Source organism: Erinaceus europaeus, chromosome 10, assembly GCF_950295315.1.
Source record: "Erinaceus europaeus chromosome 10, mEriEur2.1, whole genome shotgun sequence".
NCBI lineage: Eukaryota > Metazoa > Chordata > Mammalia > Eulipotyphla > Erinaceidae > Erinaceus > Erinaceus europaeus.
This window is the reverse complement of record NC_080171.1, coordinates 13,360,686-13,387,034: the sequence shown is the minus strand read 5'-3', so window position 1 is coordinate 13,387,034 and position 26,349 is coordinate 13,360,686. Positions and strand designations below refer to the sequence as shown.

Here is a 26,349-nt window from a genome sequence, read left to right as displayed (position 1 = left end):
GCGGTGGCACACCCAGTTGAATGCATGCCTTACCAAACACAAGGGCCCAGGTTCCAGTCCCCAGGCCTGACCTGCAGCGGGGGAAGCTTCACAAGCAGTGGAGCAGGGCTGCAGATGTGTCCTTCTATGCCTCCCCTTCTTTAGCCCCCCCGCCCACATCCCCCTGCTCAATTTCTTGCCGTCCTATCAAGTACAAAAAGAAAAAGGTGAAAAAAAAGTGGCTGCTGGGACAGGTGGATTCATAGTCTAGGCACTGAGCCTCCGTGACAACCCTGGTGGGAAAGAAAGAAAGAAAGAAAGAAAGAAAGAAAGAAAGAAAGAAAGAAAGAAAGAACACTGCAGTATTTACAGATTAAAATGAGGGGAAAATGGAACTGGTGTACCTGACTGAACACACATCTAACTTTGCGCGGGCACATGGGTTCAAGCCCTGGTTCCTACCTGCAGGGAGGGGAGCATCATTTATGGTGAAGCGGTGTTGCAAGTGTCTCTCTCTGTCTCTCCTTCCCCCTTTTTAAAAATTTGATAGTACACAATTAATTTGTCTGTTCCAACAGACTAAAAAAAAGGGGGGTAAAGAGAAACAAGGGGGAAAAGTCTGGTTGGTCCTTTTAAAATGTTACAGCCAAAACAAAAGAACAGGAATGATATGAGTAAAGATGAAATACTGGTAGAAGGATGCCAGTGGTTAAAGTCAAGTGATGAAACACAGGGACCCTAATGCAAGTCTCTCAGCTTTAGAGTCTGTCTCAACACTTCTAGGCTCAAAACCAGCAACAATGTAAGATGACTCAGAATATATCCCACCTCCCTTACCTGGAAGCCCTTGGTTATGTGGGAAGACAGACTAGACCCAAGAAGTAATACAATTGAGAAAAACACAATGAATAAGTAGAAATTAATGTTTTCACAAAGAAGTGCTTTCTGCTGGTTGTTTTCTCTTACATGAAACATCTTTTTGATGTATTTTATTTCATAGATACAATATCCCTGAATATAGAGTTCACCAACTAGTATAGTAAAAAAAAAATAATAAGCATCAAAAAGCCTACCTTGAAATTGAGTAAACTTAATGGTCCCCATTCTCTCCCCATTCCGGAACACAACTTGACCCTAAAGACAAAGTGACACAAACAAGAACAAAAGAGAAAAAAAAATGCCACATTAGCCCAGACACTACTGATCCCAACTGAGATGTATTCATTGTACAGTGTGACTATTCCTGCTGGAGGAAAAGACACTCCCCACTGGACCACACATGCAAAATTAAGAGAGTTGCTTCTAAACTGGTTGCAACATTATCTAGTTAATTTGAGGAGTGGAAAATCAATAATGGAACTAATACATGCGAATTAAAGCTGAGATATGCATCACTGTGGTCATCATGGCAATTTATCAAGTACGTGCCCTGTGTTGTGAAGAGACAAAGCCTTCCAGGGTATTGGATGAAGATGAAGGGAGCCAGGAGACTGCTGAGACTGTATGGTGTGAGGGCCCGCAGTGGGGGCTGGAGTTTAGTGAGGATTGCATACGAAGGACAGAGAAGGCTTTGGAAAATTATTCCTGAATGGTGACATCAGCTCCACTTCTAACTGGGCTACAGGGCAGCAGAAAATTAAGCTTCTTGAACCAGTGAGCCCTGACTAGTATCACAGACAGCTGAGCACTCCCCATCGGGGACCAAGGGGGTGAAATAAAATGCCACCTGTCACATCTGCCCTGCTGGCAGATAATGAACTGCCATATGTTGGAGTAAATACACTGGCCGCTTACAGAGAGGGGCTGTGGTCTCTTCTTGACAACAGTCCACCAAAAGTAAGGTGAAATTTGGACTGGGTGTGATGTATTGCACCAAAGCAAAGGACTCTGGGGGAAGGAGGGGATGGGATGGGATGGGATGGGATGGGATGGGATGGGATGGGATGGGATGGGATGGAGGGCCTTTGGAGTCTTAGTGTACGATGGTGGAAAAAGACGTAGGTTGGGGGATAAGTGTCTTGCAGACACCTTTCATGGGGAGCTGAGAGGTTGTGCCTATGTGTCCACAAAACTGTGCTGTAAACCAAGAAAGGGGGGGTGGGGAAAGAGAGCGGCTGTGTTGTCTCTTTGGCAATGGTTTACCCAAATTCTGCAGCCTTGCAAAGAAACTGACATAGTCCCATCAGTGAACCTTTATGACCAGGTTCAATAGAAACAGGGGTGACACTAATTTTTACAGCTCAGGAAACACGTTGAGAGAGGGGTGGTGCCTTTAAATAAGGTCGCTGTGAGTGAGGCTGCTGGATTCAGATTCAAATTTGATTTTCAGGCCCATGCAATCTCATGAGAGCATGTTGTTTCTGATCCAGAAACAGATCCCTTCCCAACTTTCCATTAACATGAAAAAAAAAAAAGGAAAAGAAAGCCATCTTAAAGGTGTCCTGCCTCACTGCCACAGCTACGCTTTAGCATCACCAAATAGCACAGACAATAGTTTGGGTCTCACTCAATTCTCTGGAGAGGGCCAGAAATTACCTTCCTTTGGTGGGAACCCAAAGTCTGAGGCCCTGCGGCTTTCTAAACAAAAAGAATCACTCAACCTGTTCTCTGATCAAAAAACACCCTCTCAGGCCACTTTGACACCTTTTTGAAATCCTGAAGACAGCTGGGGAATAGTATCTGTTGGAAACTAACGCCCACCAAATTCTATATTCAGGTGACAGAAAGCAATTCCCTAGAGTGTGAAAACACTTCAACGGCAGGTGAGACGGGAGCTGTGATTTTATTTCTAGGCATGACTGAAAAACACAGACCGTCTTCCACCAGGATCACTCTTATGCAGATACACCTCTTTGCATGGGGGAGAAAGAGGCAGACGTTGTCCCCAAGGAAAAATTTTTTTTTTCCCTACCTGTGAAGACTCCTAAACTTCTTCAGACTCTATAGCTTACTTACAAATTATGTGGGGATGAGGAGCTGGATAGCAATGTGCCTCACTGAGAGCACACATCCCATGTGTAAAGGTGAGGGCTCAAACCTCTGCTCCCCCCCAAATCTCATCTGTTATATTCTTGCCTTTAGGTTCCAGATTATTAAACAATTTGTTCTTCTTTATATCTTAATGCCTTTTCAGACACCAACTTACAGATGCTACCATGACACCAACCTGACTTCCCTGGGCAGTTGACCTCACCAATGTGTCCTGGAACCCCACTTCCCCCAGAGCCCTGCCCCATTAGGGAAACATAGAAATGGGCTGGGAGTATGGATAGACCTGCCAATGCCCATGTCCAGTGGAGAAGCAATTACAGAAGTAAGACCTTCCACCTTCTGCATCCCATAATGATCTTGGGTTCATATTCTCAGAGATAAAGAATAGGAAAGTTTCCAGTAGAGGGGGTGGGACATGGAACCCTGGTGGTAGGAATTGTGTGGAATTGTACCCCCTCTTATCCTGTGGTCTTGGATATATATATATATATATATATATATATATATATATATATATATATATAATGGAAACACAACACCATAGGATAAGAGGGGTACAATTCCCACCACCAGAACTCTGTATCCCCTCCCCTCCCCTGATAGCTTTCTTATTCTTTATCCCTCTGGAGCATGGACCCAACATCACTGTGGAATACAGAAGGTGGAAGGTTTGGCTTCTGTAATTGCTTCCCCACTGAACATGGGCATTGACAGGTAGATCCATACTCCCAGCCTGCCTCTCTTTCCCTAGTGGGGCAGGGTTCTGAGGAATTGGAGCTCCAGGACACACTGATGAGGTCATCTGTCCAGGGAAGTCCAGTTGGCATCATGGTAGCATCTGGAACCTGGTGGCTGAAAAAGAGTTAACATATAGAGCCATACAAATTGTGGATTAATCATGAACCTAAAGGTTGGAATATTGCAGATGAAGATTTGGGATCTCCGTTTTGAAGATAGCTAGTAGGCCTATTTTAGGTATATTCCAAAGGGCCTATGACTTTATTAGTTTTTTTAAAAAAATCTCTGCTCCCCTCCTGCAGAGGGGAAGCTTCATGATTGGTGGAGCAGTACTGCAGATGCCTCTCTCTCTCTCTCTCTCTCTCTCTGTTTGCTTCTAGGGTTAACTTGGGCTCAGTGTTGGCACATAGCTTCTGGAAGCCATTTTTTCCATTTTTTTTGGATAGGAAAGAGAGAAATAGAGAGGAGAGGGGATATACAGGGAGAGAGAATGACAGACACCTGCAGACCTGCTTCACTGCTTGTGAAGCGACTCCCCCTGCAGGCGGGGAGCTGGGGGCTTGAACCTGGATCCTTTTGCTAGTTCTTGTGCTTAGTACTATGTGTGCTTGACTGGGTGCACCGCCACCTGGTCCCCTCTTCCCTCTCAATATCTCGATCCTGTTAAAGAAAATAAAACAAAACAAATAAGAAAAAAAAAAAAAAGGAAAATGGCCGCTGAGAGTGTTGTATTCTTCACATAGGCACTGAGCCCCACTGATAACCCTACTGACAATGAGAAACCAAAGATGTGGAATCGTTTTTAAAACTTGGGTGGAATAATACTGGAGACTGAGGTGGGTGTCAGTGAAGAGGAATCTCTATTTACTTCCTCCCCCCCCCCATTTTAAAACAAAACTAATTAAACTATCTTTGAAGTAAAACCTGTCGTGTGTGTCACTTTTCCCACTGTGATGAATTTTACCTGCAGTGGCTTCTATCAAGACCTTAATTCTTAGTCACCACAGGGGAGGCGAGTGTCTGAACCTCAGATCTGGGTACAGTGTCTTTGAGGACAGTTCTTGAACACTGACAGCATAGACCTAGCCCAGCTCTTGGCCCATAGCAGGCACTCAACAAAGGGAAGAGGAAATTGTGGGTTTTTTTGTGCCTCCAGGGTTATTGCTGGGGCTCAATGCCGGCACCATGAATCCACTGCTCCTAGAGGCCATTTTTCTCCCTTTTGTTGCCCTTGTTGTTGTAGCTTTGTTGTGGTTATTATTGTTATTGTTGATGTTGTTCATTGTTGGATAGGACAGAGAGAAATGGAGAGAGGAGGGGAAGACAGAGAGGGGGAGAGAAAGACAGATACCTGCAGACCTGCTTCACTGCCTGTGAAGGACTCCTCTGCAGGTGGGGAGCCGGAGGCTCGAACCAGGATCCTTCCGCTGGTCCTTGTGCTTTGCGCCCCATATGCTTAACCTTCTGCGCTACCACCTGACCCCCACAGGCAATTATTTCTATAAAGAAGAGGGAAGGAGAGAGAGAGAGACACCACAGCACTGAAGTTTCGTTCAATGTGCTGGGTGGAGGGGTGAGCTTAAACTTGGGTCATGCACAAGGGAAGGCAGTGCACTATCCAAGTGAGCTATTTTGTTTCCCCAGGGCAGCAATGATTTTAAATTAAATCTATTTAACGACAGAGAATGGAAACAAACAAACAAGAGCAAACATATTTTTAGTACTAAGAAGCTTTCCAGCCTTTGGAAAAGATTTTCCATCATCACGTGGTTTTAGCTGGGCCTGAATCCAAGAAGTCTTCACCTTAGAAGCATCAGCACCCAGGTAACTAAATTTCCTTCCTTCCTCCCTCCCTCCCTCCCTTCTGTTCTTCCTTCCTTCTCTCTCTCCATCTCTCTCTCTCTTGCCTCCAGGGTTATCGCTGGGCCTCAGTGCCGCTCTATAAATCCAGGTCAGAATCCTGGTGGCCATTTGCCCCCTTTCTACTTTGTTTTTATTTGACAGGACAGAAATAAATTGAGAAGGAAGGACAGATAGATAGAGAAAGACAGACACCTGCAGACCTGCTTCACCACTTATGAAGTGTCCTATCTGCAGGTGGGAAGTGGGGGCTCGAACCTGGGTCCTTGTGCAGGGTGATATGTGCACTTAACTGAATGCACCACTGCCCAGCCCCAGGTGATTGAATTTTCTAACCACAGGAGACACTGTGTGCTCTTATTTATTTATTTTTTTATTTTGACTGTGGGAACTGAACAAAGATGGCCCACAGACAGGTCACTGCAAAACCCACTGCTGCTGATGCATCATGGGACTCCCTCGAGGGAGATTCCATGGACCCACTGGACTTGCCTGATGCGTCAGTGCTACTCCCCCGACCACCCCTGCACCTGAGGAGGACCACCCTCCCTCCCAGTCTAACCACTGGAGCTAACACTAGACAGGAAGAAGGCCACAGGCCAGCAGGAGTCCTCCACAGGAAAGGTGGTGCACTCACACGGAGTAGTGCAAAGCTTTGCCTGCCCTGAGGGAGCTGCTCTGCTAGGTGCTGATCCCCAGTCTTGGTGAGCTCATGTTGGAGCAGGAGGAACACGCGAGACGAGTTTGCCGATAAGCAAGCAAAATCATTTCTGTCGGTGAGGAGTATCGCGAAGAAAGTTAAAAGGATGTTGGTGGGTGCTGTGTGGTGGTGCACTCTGGAGAGCACACATGTTACCTTGTGTGAGGACCCAGGTTCAAATCCTTGATCCCTATCTGCAGGGGAGGGGAGGGGAAAAGTTTCATGAATGGTGGAGCAGTGCTGCAGCCCTCTCTCTCTCTCTCTCTCTCTCTCTCTCCTTTATCAGGGAAATAAAAGTCCACTTCAGGTGGAATAGTTGGGCACACACCAGAGAACTAGAGAGCCTGCAGTCCAGCTGTGAGGTGACAATAGTTTAGGCAGGGGGGCAGATGGTGGCACACCTGGTTAAGTGCACATATTACTAAGCCCAAGGACCCAGGTTTGAGCCCCCTGCTCCCCACCTGTAGGGGGATTCTTCACAAGTGGTGAAGCAGGTCTGCAGGTGTCTCTCTTTCTGTCCTTCTCTCTATCTCCCCTCCTCTCTCAATTTCTGTCTGTCCTAGCTAATAAAAATTAGAAAGAAAAGAAAAAAGGGAGGGGGGTGGTTGCCAGGACCAGTGGATTTGCATGGAGACGCAGTGACAACCCTGGTGGCGATAAACAAAGAAACAAAAACCACCAATGGCTTGGGAGCATGGTGGTGGCCACACTGTGTCTGCAGCTGCTCAGAAGGCCTCAGCAGTGTGACTAAGCACTGTGGCCTGAGCAGCTGTGGACTTCCATCTTCCCTCTGCCCTCCTGGCTGCTGGGTGCTCTGGTGCACTGCCTGGATGAACCCTTCAGGGCAGAGGGGCAGGGACTTTCTCCAGCTGCCAGCATCTGGGCTAAGTTGCCTTGCACTTGCAGGGAGAGCTGTGTCTATTAAGGCGACGTCCTTGCAGCCTGCGTCCCCTGGCCAGTGTGGAACAATAGCATTCTTCAACTATGAATGAGAATTTAAGTCTCATGAAGGACAGCTATGAGGGACCATGAGCTCCAGAGGTCCCCATGGGACTGGCCACTGCATCACTTGTCCTTTTGTCCTAACTTGCTTCCCTCATGCTTTCAGGGTGTGTTCTTGAGAGGGCTCCTTGTGAAACATCCTGGAAACACATCTCTGTTTCCCAGCAACCTGCCAGTGAAAGTCACCGGGACTCTGTGGTTTTGCAGCGGGATGGAGCCTGAGTGATAGGGCAGGTCACAGGAGAGCCAGAGACTCCCAGTGAGGTTCACACAGCAACTAACTCAGTGCCCCAGAGTCTGGTGTTTCAGCAGGGGGCAGGGGGGGTGGGCTGGCTCTGGTTTCTAAAAACCCAGGTGGAACAGGGAATTTTTTTCTTCCTTTTTCTCCCCCCACACATGGATTCTTGATGTACATACAACTGCTGTGACTCTCCTTAAGCATTTTGCTGTGTGCAATCCCAGGGTTGAGATACTGAGGGTCAGTACACCCACTAGAGAACAGCCCATGTCTTGTACCAAATTCAAACCAGTGGGGTTTGGTAACCTGGGGCTGGGACGGTGTTCATTCTGCCATGGCCATCTCTGTGTAGCAGGAGCTGGAAGCCTGAAAACTACATTTCCCAGAATCCCTGCCAGTTGCTTTTCATTTAAGTTCTGCTAATGAGAAATATCCATGAGGGATTAGAATGTACACATACAGGAAAAGCTCTTATTTTGGTTGCAGTAGCTAGATCCTTAAGTGAGCCCTGGACTCTGTGTGTGGTGTGGTGTGGTGTGGTGTGGTGTGTGTGTGTGTGTGTGTGTGTGTGTGTGTGTGTGTGTGTGTGTATGTGTGTGAAAGAGAGACAGAGAGAGAGAGAGAGAGAGAGAGAGAGAGATGCACTGGCCAGTGATGAAGTCCCAGTGACAGCAGATACAGCAGTGGCAGGAGCCCGTGTGCTTAGGATTTTTACGCCCTCATGATTTTATTTGTATTCCAAATCTGTTCTGTGGTCAGTTCTTAGAATCTCCCAGAAGGTAGACTCCATTAGCAAACAGCACCCAGTCAGGGAAACGGAAACCATCTGAGGCATCTCCAAAGCAGTGGGAGCACATTTCCTTTCTGATCTTCCAGCCCAAGGCGCTTGGCAGTGTTCTGCAAGTCCTTATCGCCGGTGACAGCACCTACCTATTTGCTTCTCTGTCCTCCCAACAAAGTTGTAACCAGTTTCCTGTATTAGACATTGCTCTGAATGCCTAAAGTGCTCTCTGCTTTCCTCACTGCATACTGATTGAGAATGGATTAACTTGAGGCACTTAGAAGAAGTGACCACAGAGCTTGTTTGGAATGGAAATAAATCGATGAAGGCAGAACTCCAAGGAGATACACTTTTTTTTTTTTTAATACATCTTCACTTCAAATCGAAAAATGCTGTTTTCGTTACAAAAGCCGACGCAAACTAGCACTTTAGGTTGGCTTGGGAGTTAGAGAGCTGCTTTTCCTTCTGCAGGGAAACCTTGGGCATGCATAGGATCCCATGTGGGAGAAAGTCCTTAAGCTTCTGCATTTTCTAGACAAGAGGAAAACAGCCACATTCTTGTGACCCTGGACAGTTACCGAGTGTTTCTGAGCAACTCTTCTCCTGCGTGTCAAGCAGTAAGCACAATACTTTTGAATGACTGTTTGAGAAAATTAAAGGAGATGACTATGAAAAGGGCCTCACCCAACCCAAGGTTGGCGCTTATAGAAGGTAGTTATGCCCATTCCTCAGGTAACCCGAGTTAGCAAAATAATTGCCACGTCAGCTCGGAATGATCAGTGGAGAGCAATATGTACACTAAAGGTTTCTTCAGTCAGTAGCATTCAGTAACCCCCTTTAAGAAAAAAAAAAAAGAAATGTTTCCACTGTTTATCTTTAAAGGCTGACTGCAAAGCAAGAGCAGAAATCATTTCAACAACAGTTTGTGAAACTAACAGAGCAAGGACTGTGCTGGAGCCTTCTTTCTCTTTACACTTCACAGCAGAGGGCAGGTATGTCCTGCCCTGGAACATGAGCTGAGTTGGGCTGTAGCCTTAGGTTGGTGTGTGAAGATCCACATAGCTGAGCCTAATTGCCTCCAGCCTTTGCAGAGGGAGGAGGCGTGGCTTCTGCAGATGCTGGTATGTTCCAGGAAGGATTTCCTTCCTCAGCATGACTCCTTGCACTCTGGTCTCTGGGCAAGAATGTCTCGTCTTTGGGAGGTGTGAGCAGGCATGCATGTCTGAGCGGTTTGTGCCATGGGGACACGAGACGTTGCGTGGGCAGTGACAGCTCTGAGGAGTTGCAAGTTGAAGGAACATGGGGGACCCTGTTGGGCTCTACTGCATGGGGAAGCACATGCCTATCTGAGAGACTATTTCAAGACCACCTTAGACTCTTCTGCTGACAGTCCTTCTTTAGGACAGCACTGGTCTCAAAGGAATAATGAAGATATTGAGAAAAACATAAGGGATAGATGGCTGGTCAGATTTTTGTTTTATTTTATTTTATTTATTGCCTCCACAGTTATTGTCAGGGCTTGGTCCTGGCACTATGAGCCCACGGCTCTGGTGGCCAATTATTTCATTTTGACCAACATTAGTTGGTCCTGGGTTGCGTGATTTTTTTTCTTCCTCTTCTTCCTCTTCCTCCCCCCTCATAATTCCCCTCCTCTTCCTCCTCCTCCTTTCTTTCTTTTCTTTCCCTTCCTTCCTTCCTTCCTTCCTTCCTTCCTTCCTTCCTTCCTTTCTTTTTTATTCTTCCCTCCAGGGTTATTGCTGGGTCTCAGTGCCTGCACTACAAATCCACTGCTCCTGGAGGCTATTTTTCCCATTTTGTTGCCCTGTTGTCATTATTATTATCATTATTGTTGTCGGATAGGACAGAGAGAAATTGAGAGAGGAGGGGAGACGGGGTAGAGAAAGACAGACACCTGCAGACCTGCTTCACTGATTGTGAAGTGACTCCCCTGCAGGTGGGGATCCAGGGGCTCGAACTGGGATCCCTAAGCTGGTCCTTGTGCTTCCCTCCATATGTGCTTAACCCGCTACACTACCACCTTTTTTACTTTTTCTTATTGGCAACATCCTTTTAAAAGTGTGTATTATTTCCATAACAGGAAGACTTACTAAAAACTTTTCTGAAGGCATATTATAAGGAGAAACATTTTTTTTTTAACAGGCAAAAATAGCAACATCATCACCAACAAAATAATACTCCCTCTTGGAATAGATTAATTTTTACTGACAGCTTAGATTTTTCCTGAACAAGAGCCAGAACTCTGTGCAAGCATAAGCACATTTCCCCTCAGCTTGGAAAAATGGAGACAGCAGTGAACTGGAGGCCTGGAGAGCCAGCCTGAGGAGAAGCCCAGCCCTTTTCTTGGAAAGGATGCTGGGACGAGTCCTCTCCCATCTCTGCTTTCAGGCTTTCCTCTCTTCAGTGTGCACTGGTAACTTCCTTTTGGTTATTTTCAGCTCTGTTGAAGCATCTGTGTGTATCATCTGAGATTTATGCCCCCCACAATTAATAAATCCTCACCTTTGATGAGATGAACTACAGGTGATGTTTTCGTCTCTGTTTTACAAATGAGAAAATGGAGGGGCCGAAGGTTTAGAAAGTTGCCTGGGGTCACATATGTGGTGAGCAATACAACGGGGACCCAGCCTAGATATGTCAGATTCCAGCTCAAGCTTCTAGGACCTTCTGCTGCCTCCCTGTAAGAACCAATTGATGATCAGGCTATGTCCTGAGCAGCCTCGGGCTCGGGAAGGAGGAGGGGTGCAGTAGGTGGGAAGTGGCCTAGGAGGAGGGACAGTAGCTAGTTAGGGATGTGTTGATAAGTGTGCAACAACTGGCTCTTTCTCTTCTTCTTTTAGTTTTCAATTTTTTAAAAAAATTATAACTTAAAAAATATTTATTTATTCCCTTTTGTTGCCCTTGTTTTTATTGTAGCTATTGATGTCGTTCTTGTTGGATAGGACAGAGAGAAATGGAGAGAGGAGGGGAAGACAGAGAGAGAGGGGAGAGAAAGACAGACACCTGCAGACCTGCTTCACCTGTGACCCCCCCTACAGGTGGGGAGCTGGGGGCTCGAACTGGGGTCCTTACGCTGGTCCTTGCGCTTTGTGCCATGTGCGCTTAACCTGCTGTGCTACTGTCCGACTCCCCTTTCTTTTTTCTTTTTCCTTCCTTCTTTCCCTCCCTCCCTCCCTTCCTTCTTGGTTTTTGCTGAGAGGGAGGATGACCTAGGATATATGGCTTTTTACCAGTTTCCGTGGTGTAGATACTCGCACTAAGCTAGGTTTTAGGCTTCCAGTCACCTGTGGGCTTACCTACCCCCTACAATTCAAAAGCTGACTCTTGAGGGCCAGGCAGTAACGTACCTGACTGAGCGCACATGTGCCCACGTGTGAGGACCTGGTTTCAAGTCCCCAGTCCCCACCTGAAGAGCAGACGCTTCAGGAGAGGTGAAGTAATGCTTCAGGTCTCTCTCTCCTTCTTTCTCTCTCTCCTCTTTCCCTCTCAGTTTCTTTCTCTCTCCTTTTTTTTTAGTGGCTGCCAGGAGTGATGAATTCATCATGCAGGCATGAAGCCCCAGTGATAATCTAGGAGGAAATTAAAATTTAAAAAATCTGGCTTTTTTTTTTTTTTTTTTGAGACTCCAGCACACCAGAAGCCAAGTCATTCTTCCCAGGCAAGTCAAGTGAACAGAAGAATGCAGGACACTTAGCTTTACCTCTCAGGGTCCTGCCTGTACTGCAGCCCTTGCCATACCTCCCAACAGGTGCCTGTGACATCTGGGCAGTGCCCTGCCTCAGGTGCTGGGCACGAGCTCAGGCCTTCTGTAAGAAAGCAAGCATTACAGATGCCATCTTGCCCTCCACACGCATACTTTTACCAGCAGCCTGTCACACAGACCTCCAGAAATAGATGACCCTGTTACGCAGACCTTGGGGAGAAGGCATTGCTTAATGATTCCATCTCAAAGTTTAACAGACCACTGGGCTCCAGTCAGTCTTTCCTGATGACAGAGGCCCATCCGGCTGGACAAACAACCCTCTGTAAGTCCCCTCCCCCCAGCTAGATGCCACCTCTTCTCTCCCACTGACCTTTTATAAGCCCCCAAGCCCAGCCTCAGATTAAGGTGGTTCTTTGAGACATGAGTCTGCATCCTCCAACTGTTAACCTGAAATAAGCTCATTTTTCTCACACCAACCTTTGCCTCTTGATTAATTGGCTTTCTGAGGGAGGCGTTCTGAACCTTTGATTCAGTCATGCTTCCTCTCATTCTTCCAGCACTCAGAGTTTAACTGTTTCTGTCGGTGGCTGGTCATTTCTGAGCTGCTCTGGTATTCTTTTACTTTGCTTTCTTCTTCAAATACCTCTCAAACAATTCCCCTTGTATTTAAAAATATGTTTGTTTATATATTATTGGATAGAGACAGAGAAATTGAGAGGGTAGGGGGAGATAGAGAGGGAGAGAGACAGAGAGACACCTGCAGCCCTGCTTCACCACTTGTGAAGCTTTCCCCCTGCAGGTGGGGGGCAGGAGCTTGAACCTGGGTCCTTGTGCTCTGGAATGTGTGCACTTAACCAGGTGCACCACCACCTGGCCCCCACAGCTCCCCATGCTAAACCCCTCTGTTGGGTTTCTTTCTTTCTCTCTCTTTCTTTTTTAAATTATCTTTTTAAAAAAGTTTTATATATTTATTTATTGGAGTGAGAGATGAACTGAGAGGGGAGGGGAAGGCAGAGAAGGAGAGAGAAAGATACCTGCAACCCTGCTTCACCACTGGTGAAGCTTCCCCTCTGCAGAAAGGAACCAGGGGCTTGAACCCAGCTCCCTGCACTAACATGTGTGCTCGACCGAGTACTCCATTACCCCGATGCCCCTAGCTGGGTTTCTGTTTTCCTGTCTGGATCTTTGTTCTCTCCACCTACCACTTGGTCCTTACCAGCAGAAGCCTTCAGCGTCAGGCACATAAACAAACAGTAAAAAAAAAAAAAAAAATTAAAAAGGAAGAGAGGAGAATAAAAAGGAAAAAAAAATCACTATATGAGGTAATGGATATGTCAATTAGTTTACCTGTGGTGATTGTTTAAAAGTATTTCTGTTAATCATTAAGTTTTACTCCTTAAACAGAAACAACAAATGATTCCTTTAAAAAAATATATATATTTTTTTCCTCCAGAGTTATTGCTGGGCTCGGTGCCTGCACCATGAATCCACCACTCCTGGAGGCCATTTGTTCCCCCTTTTTGTTGCCCTAGTTGTTGCAGCCTCGTTGCGGTTATTATTGCCATTGTTGACGTTGCTTTGTTGTTGGATAGGACAGAGAGAAATGGAGAGAGGAGGGGAAGACAGAGAGGAGGAGAGAGAAAGATAGACACCTGCAGACCTGCTTCACCGCCCGTGAAGTGACTCCCCTGCAGGTGGGGAGCCGGGGGCTCAAACAGGATCCTTACGCCGGTCCCTGCACTTTGCACCACGTGCGCTTAACCCACTGCACCACTGCCCGACTCCCTAAAATATATTTTTTAATTCTATTTTGCCTGCTGTGTGGAAAGTGGATGGGCGCATGTGGGAGCCTGGTGGTCAGGAAGCCAGTGAATAGGTCTGAGTACAGTGAACACCCTGATACCCATGAGGTCATGGATTTGATCCTCCGCATATATTCCACGATAGCACCGGGGGCCTCCAAGGGCAGTGTTTCTACCTCTCCGTCCTCTCACAGCTTCTTTCTTGACTTGAAAAAAAGATAGGAAGTAAGGAAGGAAGGAAGGGAAGGGAGAAAGAAAGAAAGAGAGAAAGGAGGGAGGGAGGAAGATAGATTGGGCTGGGGAAGGTTTTGCACATGCCTGCGGCCCTGGGTTTACTTCCTGACAATAAATCAAACAGAAAAACATGAAAAGGTAATGTGGAAACCAGTGAGAAATGAGGGTGACAGAGATGGAGAGGAGTCCATGAGGGGCCAGGTGGGGGTGCACCGGTTAAGTGAGAATAGCACAAAGTGCAAGGGTCTGCACAAGGAACTGGGATGGAGCCCCCGGCTCCCCACCTGTGGCGGCGGGGGGGCACTTCACAAGCAGTGAAGCAGGCCTGCAGGTGTCTGTCTTTTTCCTCTCCCTCTCTGCCTTGTCTTCCCCTCTCCATTTCTTTCTGTCCTATCCAATAAAATGGGAATAATGGCATCCAGGAGCTGTGTATAGTGCCAGTACTGAGCCCCAGTGATAACCCTGGAGGTGACAGATGAGAGAGAGAGAGAGAGAGAGAGAGAAGCCCATGATTCAAAAGAAAGGAAGATGGTGAAGTGTGCAGTTTGTGAAGAGCCTGGACATGGGGTTCGAGGAAGGTGAGTTAGCTAAGCATATGGCTTTCCTGCTGGGCAGCCTGGTGAGCTCGGGAGCCGGTCCTCACCTGCAGGGCTGACACGGGGGAGCCGGGTGGGGCCAGTGGGAGGTGGGTGCTCAGCCAAAGGAGCTGTGTGGCCCTAAAGCCTCCTGTCCCAGAGCTTCCTGCGGGGCTTCTTGTCCTCCGCCCCCTTCTTCCTTTCCTGCTTATTTGCAGAGGCAAGCACCCCCATGATGAGAAATATTTAATTTTGCGTTACTCTATCTATTTTTGTTAACAAGATGAAGTCTCCACCAGGAAACCCAAATCGCTGACCAGTCAACCTCAGAGTCTGAGCCATGCAGTTTGCAATCTGTTGGAGTCTTCACTGTAAGCTGGGTGGGCTGCAGAGTGCCCTGGGGAGCTGGGGGTCGGGGGGGAGGGTTCCAAAGAGACAGCTAGTCCAGCAGCAGGCCTGGCATGAAGCCGAGGGGCGTGGGCCTTGAGGAGACCAGCAGGAAGAGAGAAAGGCACAGGCATTCCCAGCTGATAGGATCTGGTGAGTTGGGGGCAGGTGGCTCAGAAAAGCTGCTGAGCAGGGAGTAGGTCCAGGGGTCCAGCCTGGGGCTCCTCCATTTCTCTGATGGTGAGCTTTAGGTGATCTGAAGGCTGGACACAGGCTTCCATGTAAGAAGGAAATGGTCTCCCACAATGACCCTGGGTCCATATTCCCAGAGGGTTAAAGAATAGGAAAGCTATCAGGGGAGGGGATGGGATACGGAGTTCTGGTGGTGGGAACTGTGTGGAGTTGTTCCCCTCTTAGCCTATGGTTTTGTCAGTGTTTCCTTTTTATAAATAAATCAATTTTTTTTTAAAAGAAGAAAATGGTTTCGGTCTTGGAGGGAACCTGGATTAGCCTCCTGGGTGGCAGGTAAAAGTCTGTGTGCACTGGGGTGGGTAGAGAATTAGGAGTCAGTTAAATCCAATTTGACATCATTCAAATGACATTTTCTGATGCAACCCTCCCTCTCCCTGACCTCCTGACAGAAACCCTGGCAAGTTACTGGTTTTTTGCTATAGAGGCTTTTTGTGTCTGTGTGATTCCACTGCTAATGGCAGACTTTTCTTTCTTCCTGTCCATAGTAGAGAGAAAGACAGAGAGGAGCAAGGAGAGACACCACTGCCAACTCCACTGCTTATTTTGTCTTTTGCATGATGGTCCCAGATGGTGCCAACAGGTCTAACACAAGCCCTCACACATGGTAACTGTCCCCCAGCCGCTGGGACCTGTCTGTGCTGTGATTGAAGAAGGGGATTCATTTGTATTCATGTGACCCAGAGCTGTGAGGGTTAAAAGAAGTCCTGGGATGGTCCCAGGCCCGAAGGAACTCAGAAAAGCAGGATCGAGAAAAAACAGCAGTTTACACAACAAGCTCTCGTCACCAGAGGTCCCAGGTTCAGTCTCCAGAGTCACCATAAGACAGAGGTCAGCAAAGTTCTAGTCTAAAGGATTTAAAAAGAAAGGATGGGAGGGGACCGGGTGGTGACGCACTGGTTAAGCGCACATAGTTCTAAGTGCAATGACCCGCTCAAGGATCCGGGTTTGAGCCTCCAGCTCCCCACAAGCGGTGAAGCAGGTCTGCAGACTTCTATCTTTCTCTTCCTCCTCTCTCAATTTAGCTCTGTTCTATCTAATAAAATGTAAAAAAAAGATAGATAAATAATGATGATGAGAAAGAGAGAGAGACACCTCTATAGTGTGAAGAAATAGTGAAGTCAGCTGTAGACATTCCAGACAAGCTGTAGAGCTTCCTGACAACTCCCGAGCCCCCTAGTGGTTGACATCAGGTTGACACAAAGTGCTCATGCTGGGTAGGAGACTGCTCATGTCTGGACTTCTCCATCCATAACAAATAACAAGGCTGGTGTGGTCGTGCACCTGCCAGTATGTGTGTGTGTGTGTGTGTGTGTGTGTGTGTGTGTGTGTGTGTGTGTGTGTGTGTGTGTGTGTGTGTGTGTGTGTGTGCGCGCGTGCAAAGGTAAAGCACGTGGATGTGACAGTCTTCTTGGCTCCTCCTAACCCCAGGCTTGGAGTCCAGATGTGGCACCAGCCCACCTCCCAGCTTGGAAGCAGCAGGCTGGGCTGATCGCAGGTGTCCCCGGCATGCCTGGCTGAGAAGCCGTTCTCCTTCTTGGTTCTGCTCCCCTGCTAGAAGCCCAGATGGCTCAACACGGGGGCTGGAGACTATTCACATGGCTTCAAGGGCTATGCCTAAACATCTTCCATCAGCTGAAAAAAAATCTTCCATTTATTCTCCCGTGCAGGAAAGAGAGTGGAGACAGTAGAAGCAGAAGGGAAAACAGAAAGGGAGGGAGAGGCTATTTCATTGGTGGCCTCCACTGGTGGTCTCAGCCGAAGGGGGGCCTGGGAATCTCCTTCTAGCATCAGAAAGCCAAACAAAGGCTGTGAAAAGTCAGGTGCAGACACGGAAAAATACATAGTGGGTGTCAGAAGCTGTTTTGGGGACTGTGGTAGAGTGCCAGGGATCCCTCTGAGTAAGATGATTCTCTCCTTGCCCCTCTCAGCCCTGGCCTGGGTCTAGAATATCCTTACACTTACAATGGCTTCTCACAGAGCCCCGTTCAGCTCCTGAGTACTGCTGGGAAATTCAAGAGTTAGTTTGCTATATTTATAGGATGTGCACTTGATCTCAAGCTGTCTGCTTCATTGTGGACATTTATTTTTCTTGCTTGGCAACCGATTCCCCATCGGATGGTAACAGCATCCTGGTGTTTAATTGAGAGACTAAGTCCATCAGGGTCTGTAATAACTGTGCTGAAATGATTCGCTCCTCCCAGAAACCACAGCCGTGGAGAGTCCCTTCCCATGAGCTGTGTAGCCAGTAGGGTATTGCAGGAGAAGTGATGTGTGATTTCCCAGACTAGATCACTCGATGACATTGCAGCTTCAGCCTTGCTTCCTTCTGGATCCTTCAAGCTGGTGGAAACTGGCTACTAGGTAATAAGAAATCCCAGGCAGCCCCATTTATGGTCCATGTGGTGAAGAACTGGGTCCTTCTGCTAATTTTCAGCATCAATTTGCCAGTCGAGTAAGTAAGCCATCTTGGAAGCAAATGTTCACCCCTCACTGAGCCTCAAGATGACTGAGAGACCCCCACAGATATCTTGACTGCAATTCCATATAATTGACCCTAAAACAGAACATTGCCCTTAAGTCCCTTCTCAATTCCTGACCCACGGAAAGGTTACAAGATGAAAAATGTTAATTGTTACTATATGCTACTACACGTTGGATGATTTGTTAGGAAGTGGTAGGTAACTAGTGCAGGGTCACAGGAGGAAATAGGATTGCTCTGGTTGATTCAAAAGAAAAAACTTTATTAACAGAGTGGAGGGCAGATTAGAGGGCAGTCAGGCTGCTGACTACCCACAGACTAGCAGTGGCAGGAGGTATAAGGTAGGGGCCAAAGTGAGACACAGGGGCCCTGGAGCCCCTGCCCCCACGACCCACCCTGTGCTTGCTTGTTTATTTTAGCTGCCACCAAGGTTTCTGTGGGTTAGTTCCTACATGAAGTATAAAGCAGTCCTGGCAGTCATTTTTTCCCCTTTTCCTCTCTCTTCCCTCTATTGATAGAGACAGGGAGAAATTGAGAGCAAAGAGATAGAGAGGGAGAGAAAAAAAAAAAAAGAGCCACCTTTAGCACTTCTTCATCACTCCTGAAAATTTCCCCCTGCAGGTGGGGGCCAAGGTTTAGAACCTGGGTCCTTCTTCATGGAAACATGTGCACTCAGATGGGTTTGCCACTGTTCAGTGCCTGCCCTAGAGTTTCCCAAGAGTGTAAGGCACAGAGGAGAAAGCACGGAGGAAGGGGAGCTGCTGTCTCAGGAAATGTTGGCACCACAGAAAGGCTAGAAGATTGTAATGACCTCTCCTCTCAGCCTCCACTTCCTGCCTGTACTACCCACTGGCCAAACCCAACCTGACCCTCAGGACAGCCTCCCAGGTTACAGAGCTTAATAGATAATGGCCTTATGGTGGACTGGGAGGTGTTCACCTGGTTAAGTGCACACATTACAAAGTGCAAGGACGTTCATATATATATTAAAGATAATGGCCTTATGGCAGGAGGGAAGAAAAGTAGCAGACAAACACACACACACATAAACACTAGACCCTATTCTCGGGTCTTTAAGGTTCTGGGAAACTGACCCTACACCCCAGGAATGGATCACATGTCTTTAGACCAATCACTGCAGCCTATTCTTTCTCTGTAGTAATTGGTTCAGAATAGGCACATGGCCCAATGGATTGCACATTCAGAGGTTTTTGTTTGTTTGTTTTTTTAATGGTGGCATTGGGCAAATAAGGCTCCCTCTTTCACTGGACTCAGTGCTGTGATCATGGAAGCCAGATGCAACCAGAAAGATGTAAGAGCAGAATTAACACAAGGGAAAGCAGAAAGCTGACCTAGACATGGGGAGATGTAGAGGAGACTCAACCTGGAGGTCGCTGCTCTGTTTAGTCAGACACAGCTTCTGTTTCTTGTGCGGTGCGAAAGGCACCATGTCCTCATCTGTAGCCTGAAGGATCTCTGTGGCAGTTCTTTGGGAGCAGACTAGTCTGAGCTCACCAGTTGTATTTTACAAATGAACAAAACAAGGTTCAGCACTCCTTATCTCTTAGCACCCAGTTGATCTGAATTCATGATAAAGAATGCTATGTGAGGCGGCCGGGTAGCTCAGCGGGTTAAGTGCACATGGCACAAAGCTCAAGGACTGGAGTAAGGATCTTGGTTCAAGCCCCCGGCTCCCCACCTGCGGGGGGGGGGGTTGCTTCACAAGCAGTGAAGCAGGTCTGCAGGTGTCTGTCTTTCTCTCCCCCTCTCTGTCTTCCTCTTCTCTCTTGATTTCTCTCTGTCCTATCCAACAACAACAACTGTAACAATAACAACAACAACAAGAGCAATAAAAACAGGAAAAATAACCTCCAGGAGCAGTGGATTTGTAGTGCAGGCACCAAGCCCCAGCAAGAACTCTGGAGGCAAAAAAAAAAAAAAAAAAAAAAGAATGCTATGTGAATCTAGGTTTTTAGTTTATGCTATTGTCTTCACACTGTATGATCTTAAATTGTTACATATTTTCTTTATACAAAATTGATAGGAGGGAGTCGGGTGGTAGCGCAGCGGGTTAAGCGCACATGGCGCAAAGCGCAAGGACCAGTGTAAGGATCCCGGTTTCAACCCCCAGCTCCTCACCTGCAGGGGAGTCGCTTCACAGGAGGTGAAGCAGGTCTGCAGGTGTCTGTCTTTCTCTTCCCTCCTCTCCTCTCTTCATTTCTCTCTGTCCTATCTAACAATGACGATATCAATAACAACAGCAACAATAAAAAAACAAGGGCAACAAAATAGAAAATAAATAAATATAAAAAATGTTTAAAAAATTGATAGGACACAGAGAAATTGAGAGGGCAGGGAGAGCTAGAGAACGAGAGAGGGAGAGAGCAAGAGAGAGAGAGAGACTTGCAGTCCTTCCTCGCCTCTCAAGAAGCCTCCCTCCTGCAGGTGGGGACTGGGGAACTCAAACCAATGTGTGTGCTCAACTGAATGTACCACTGTCCAGCCCCCTACTTCTTCTACAATGATGTGAATGTGTGTGTGTGTGTGTGTGTGTGTAGCAGATGAGAAGGTAACGTGTCCACATATGAGTCTTCTATTAAAAGGTGCTTCAAATTCTCTTTAGAAATAGGTTGGACTCAACTGTTAATCATAAACAAACCAGTAATTCATGGAGCCTGGGAAGACTTCTAAGGTTGCATATCTTGAGGTAAGGAATCTGAGACTAGAAGACTTCCTCTTCTGTGAAATGGCACTAGTCACTTGCCTCTTATAGGCAGGGCCTGCCCTCAGTGAACTTAGTACTTTGGGGTCTAGTAAACATGATCCCCAAGTTGAAAAGCCTCTCATTTTACTACTTTACAGGCAAAGGTCTGAGAAATCTGAAAATCATTTCTCTGGCTGTGCCCGGCATCGTGGCCCCTTCCTACAGGTGATCTGAGGTCTACTCATTGCCCACTGGAGGGGAGCACTGGGGGAGAGGGATGATAAATCTCCCTGCCTATTATGGTTGCTACTACTCAGAGAGGTTGGTGCAGGAGGTGTGAAGCAGAGGGAAAAAATGCCAAGCTGGGGGGCCAGATGGTGGCACACTTGGTGGTGCAGCTGGTTAAGCACACACATTACAGAGCACAAGGACCTGGGTTCAAGCCCTTGCTCCCCGCCTGCAGGAGGAAAGCTTCACGAGTGGTGAAACAGTGCTACAGGTATCTCTCTCCCTCTCCTCTCAATTTCTCTCTGTCTCTATCCAATAAAAAATAGAATACAAGTTGAAAAAAAATGTCAAGCCAGACATCTGCCCCAACCCTACTGACATGGGATCAGGTGGCCAGGGGAAAATACACCACACTCCCACTACACTGGAGTTGAGGACCTCTGGATACCCTGCTCATAGGAGACTTCACTGCCCAAACAGCTGCCCAGTGGTTAACATCGTTAGCCATGGTTCACAGGGGCAGCTCTTCCTAAGCTTGGTGATAGAATTTCTAGACTTGAGGGTAAACAGGGCATTTTTGGGGGTACATTTCAATAAGTGGTACTGAACCCACACACACTTCAGGGATCCTGCCAAAAAGGGAATTAATTGCCAGCGCTTATGTGGATTAACTGTCACTTCATATGGCTTACTAAAGATCCTGTGTACTTGAGACAGAATCTAGGTCACTGTTCTTATCACACACTGTGGGCCTGTGAGTACCTCTGTGTATATGTCTTCAGGGATAGATGAGTGCAGAAACGGATGTTAGAATCCACTCAAACCACAGTCTAGAACTCATCAGTCTCATGGCAGTACCTGTCCATTCACTAAGATCTCAACCCTCGCCAAACTTTCAAGTTCCCACCTTACATTAGATTCACGGTCAGGACTGAATGACACAGTACACACTCAGTTGGCTGGCCTGCATCTGGTGGGGTTCTAATGCAGCAGAGTTTTGAGATGGAGGAGCAAGAAGAACAGAGCACAGGAGGCCCAGGCGAGGGCAGGACACACTCGGACCACTCAGATACCTGCTTCTATTTTTTCATCTTTCTGTGTCCCGTTCATTTCTAAATGAGAATGGGGGCTCACCTGAAACCCCGTTTAGAGACTGGATGGAGTGGCTTCTGCCCACTCTACTCATACCAGACTCCCCATGGGCTGTGGAGCCCTAACTTGCCTGCAGGCTTGCTCTCTTGCCCCTAGATCATAGAGTGCTTTTCTACCAGCTGACGAGGGTGAGCACACCACTCAGTTACCCGTGGGCCACCCTGGCAATTTCCAGATCATCTCCAAGGAGGAACTCTGCAGGATGCCTTTCCACCTGTAGGTGCTCTTCTTGAGTTTTCTATAGTAACGCACACGTAAACAGTGTCTCTCGAATAAAGCAATCCCATTAGAGTCCCACCCTTGCCCTCTTTTCTGTCACAGTGGGTCAAAACTAAAGCCCCACTGATTCCTTTCTCCCAGAATGTGCCCTGAGTCCATCTGTCTCCCCACTCACCGCCATGGTTGGTGCTGGGACCTCTCTAGTTGTTGTTCCCTTCTGTCCACTACAACCAGGGGAAGAGGTCTACTAGACACAGAACAGCTGTTTCTTGCTAGAGAGCTTGGAGTGGGGGTGAAGGGGCTTGGACAGCCACTGCTCTTAGGTTTCCAGGGACAGCAGGGCCTGGCCTCTACCACTCCATCCTACTTACGCTTCCCAGGCTCATCCCATCCCACTCTCTTGGCTCCAGCCACTAGAGGTCTTACAGAGCCACACTTCCTCTTAGCCCAGGACCTTTGCATTTGCTCTCAACTTTGCCAGGAATGCCCCTTTGCCTAATCAGTCCTATTCTCTCTTTAATCTCTCTCTCCCTCTCCCTCTCCCCTCCCCCCTTCCCCTCTCTTTCACCTCCAGTATTATCACTGGGGCTTAGAAATCCACTGCTCCTGGCAGTTATTATTTTTCCCTTCTTCTATTTTATTCAACAGGACAGGGAGAACTTGAGAGGGGAGGGAAGATAGAGAGGGAGAGAGACACCTGCGTATCTGCTTCACTGCTCACAAAGTGGAGAGCAGGGGCTTGAACCTGGGTCCCTGAGCAGCTCCTTCTGCATAGTACTATGTGCACTTAGTTGGGTGCACCACCGCCCGGCCCCCCTCTTTCTTTTATCTCAAAGCCACCTCCTCAGGGAAACTTTAATCTCTGTTTAGGTCAGGCCTCCTGCTATACTCTCCCAGCTCACCTGTCTTAGAACACTTCCTACAGTTTACGTATATGGAGTTTTCCAAGTGATTATTTGTTCACTGTTTCCTCCTGGGTGTGTGGCCTTTGCTCACTGCTATATCCACAGCGGGCCTCTCCCTAGGCCAATAATTCTACAGGGAGCAGTAAATATTCGTCGACAAAAATTAATGAGTAAAGAGAATTGTCTATTTCTTTGGGGTTGGGTCAATTTTAAATTTTTTTTTTTATGACTCCAGGGTTGTTGCTGGGGCTCGGTGCCTGCACTACGATGAATTCACTGCTCCTGGAGGTCATTTGTTTCCCATTGTTGTTTTTGGATAGGACAGAGAGAAATGGGAAGAGGAGAGGAAGACAGAGAGGGGGAGAGAAAGACAGACACCTGCAGACCTGCTTCATTGCCTGTGAAGTGACTCCCCTGCAGGTGGGGAACCGGGGGCTTGAATTGGGATCCTTGCGCTGGTCCTTGTGTTTTGTACTATGTGTGCTTACCCTGGTACACCACCACCCAGCCCCCGGGTCAGAAATTTTATGTTGTCATGGTCTGGGAGGTGGCACAGTGGCTAAGGAATTAGACTCTCAACCATGAGGTCCTGAGTTCAGTCCCCGGCAGCACATGTACTGGAGTGACGTCTTGTTCTTTCTCTCTCTCCTATCTTTCTCATTAATAAATAAATAAATAAATAAACTTATGCTGTCATTTCTTAACTGAGAATAAAATTTCATAGCCTTGAAAGGATATTTTATTGGTTCTTAAACATATAGTTAATTTTTCATTGTAAATATATAATTTTTAATGCTTTTCTTTTTTTTTTTTGCCTCCAGGTTATTGCTGGGGCTTGGTGCCAGCAATATGAATCCACTGCTCCTAGAGGCCACACTTTCCATTTTATGGGATAGGACAGAGAGAAGTTGAGAGAGGAGGGGAGAGAGAGAGAGAGGGAAAGAGAAAGAGAGACATCTGCAGACCTGCTTTGCCACTTGTAAATTGACCCCCCCCATAGGTGGGGAACCAGGGGCTCTGACCGGATCCTTGAGCTTAGTGCTATGTGCACTTAACTGGGTGCACCACTGCCCGGATGCCTGTAGATATATAATTTAAGCCCAGAAATATATATATATATTAAGGTTTTCCACCATGGACCCCTCAGTCATACAGAGCACTTTACAGCTGGCAATGTGCCTTCCTTCATCTCCTGAGCAACCTAGCGAGGGGCTCTGGGTCACTGCTTCTACTTGGTAGAAGAGGAAGCAAGGACTCGAGACTTGCCCAAGGCTGCCACTGCCACAGCCAAGAATCCGTGAACAGTGTGCAAACCCAGGTCCATGTCCAGCACTCGCCGGCCCACCAAGTTGCCCAGCGATCCTCTTGAATACACTCAGCATCTTTATTTTTTTTTCCTTGCAACTGGAAAAATCTCTCTAAGGGTGGAAACTAGTTCATCACGGTAATCAAGTCTGTCATAGAGGATGTGTGATGATGTTTGAAAATATGATCCTATGAACATCAGAACTGACAAGTCTGAAACATCTCTAGGCTAAATCTGCTAATAACGGTCTTTTGCATTCAGGTTGGCATTCACATGGGCTGGTGTGATACACTGCACTGCAGAAGCGCCCTCACAAGGAACTTCCTCAAAGACTAACTGGGTACAGGATGGATTTTAATGAGGCCCAATCCCAGACAGGCTGAAGTGTGAGTGAAGAAGAATAAAGGCATGAGACGAAATGTATTCCAGTGAAGAAGATGACAAGATGGGGCTTCACATCAGAAAATGCAGCCAACACTTTCCAGGGGTCGGGATCTGTGCAGAAAAGGAGTCAAGGCTTCAGGCTCACCATTCTTGAGATCCCTCCCGGAGAAAATGTGCTTTGATTAAAATGAAGCAGACACGCAGTAACTGCAATGGCCTCGTCCAGGCCTGGGGCTCACCTGTTCACTCACCCTCCTCACCCACCCACCGACCAATTCACCCGCTCATTTTATCGAGGCTATGCAGCCACCTGTCTGTGCCTCTACCTGCCTCTCCACTCTCCCACATGTCCATCCACCTACCCCTGTACTCATCCTCATCTCATCTTTCAGTCCATTGCCCTTCCTCCTCCCCTCCTTCTCTCTCTCTCTCTTTCTCCTTCCCTCTCCACCATCTATCTATACTTACTCACCTACCCACACATCCATGCACTTATTTTTGCCTACCTGCCCATGCAGACCTGCTTCACCACCTGTGAAGTGATTCCCCTGCAGGTGGGGAACCAGGGGCTTGAACTGGGATCCTTACGCTGGTCCTTGTGCTTTGTACTATGTATGCTTAACCTGGTGCACCACCACCCAGCCCCTGGGTCAGAAATTTTATGCTGTCGTGGTCCGGGAGGTGGCACAGTGGCTAAGGAACTAGACTCTCAACCATGAGGTCCTGAGTTCAATCCCCGGCAGCACATGTACCAGAGTGATGTCTGGTTCTTTCTCTCTCTCCTATCTTTCTCATTAATAACTAAATAAATAAAACCTTATGCTGTCATTCCATAACTGAGAATAAAATTTCATAGCCTCACAAGGATATTTTATTGGTTCTTAAATATATAGTTAATTTTTCATTGGAAATATATAATTTTTAATGCTTTTCTTTTCTTTTTTTTGCCTCCAAGTTATTGCTGGGGCTTGGTGCCAGCAATATGAATCCACTGCTCCTAGAGGCCACACTTTCCATTTTACAGGATAGGACAGAGAGAAGTTGAGAGAGGAGGGGAGAGAGAGAGAGGGAAAGAGAAAGAGAGACACTTGCAGACCTGCTTTGCCACTTGTGAATTGACCCCCCTGTAGGTGGGGAGCCAGGGGCTCGGACCAGATCCTTGAACTTAGTGCTATGTGCACTTAAACCAGTCCACAGTGTTTCCTGTAGACCTACTAAGTATAAAACCTTGAGGATATTTTCAAGAGGCTGGGGACAGGAATGATGATAAGATATCTCTGGAGGGGGGCTGGGTGGTGGCACACATGGTTGAGTGCATGTTACAGTGTGCAAGGGCCCAGGTTCAAGCCCTGAGTTCCCACTTTCAGGAGGAAATCTTCACAAGTGGCGAAGCAGTGCTGCCAGTGTCTTTCCGTCTCTCTCCCTCACCCTCTCAATTTCTGGCTGTCTTTATTCAGTAAATCAATAAATAAAGACAATTAAAATTAAGAACAACAACAAAAACAGGAATATTAAAAAAAAATCTCTGATGGACTGAAGAGATACCTTACTATACAGAGTGCATGTCTAGCCATACAGATGGCTCAGGGGCAAGCCTCAGCTGTGGGGGCTGTGAGAACACCAGAGGGAAATCTATAGCTGACTGGAAGAGTGGTCCAGAGCAGTGACATCACATGGGTGAGACAGACCTTGGTGGAAAAATCCAGTACCTC

At 47.3% G+C, this 26,349-nt stretch overlaps 1 protein-coding gene across 1 annotated transcript in view; it reads right to left on the bottom strand.

The window, feature by feature from the left end:
• Nucleotides 1-26,349, bottom strand: part of GABBR2 (gamma-aminobutyric acid type B receptor subunit 2) — a 521,049-nt gene that overhangs the window by 145,621 nt on the left and 349,079 nt on the right. Inside the window, exon 8 of the mRNA XM_016189321.2 lies at nt 1,053-1,113. Within this exon, the coding sequence (XP_016044807.2) occupies nt 1,053-1,113 (61 nt within the window). The remainder of the gene's footprint in view (nt 1-1,052; nt 1,114-26,349) is intronic.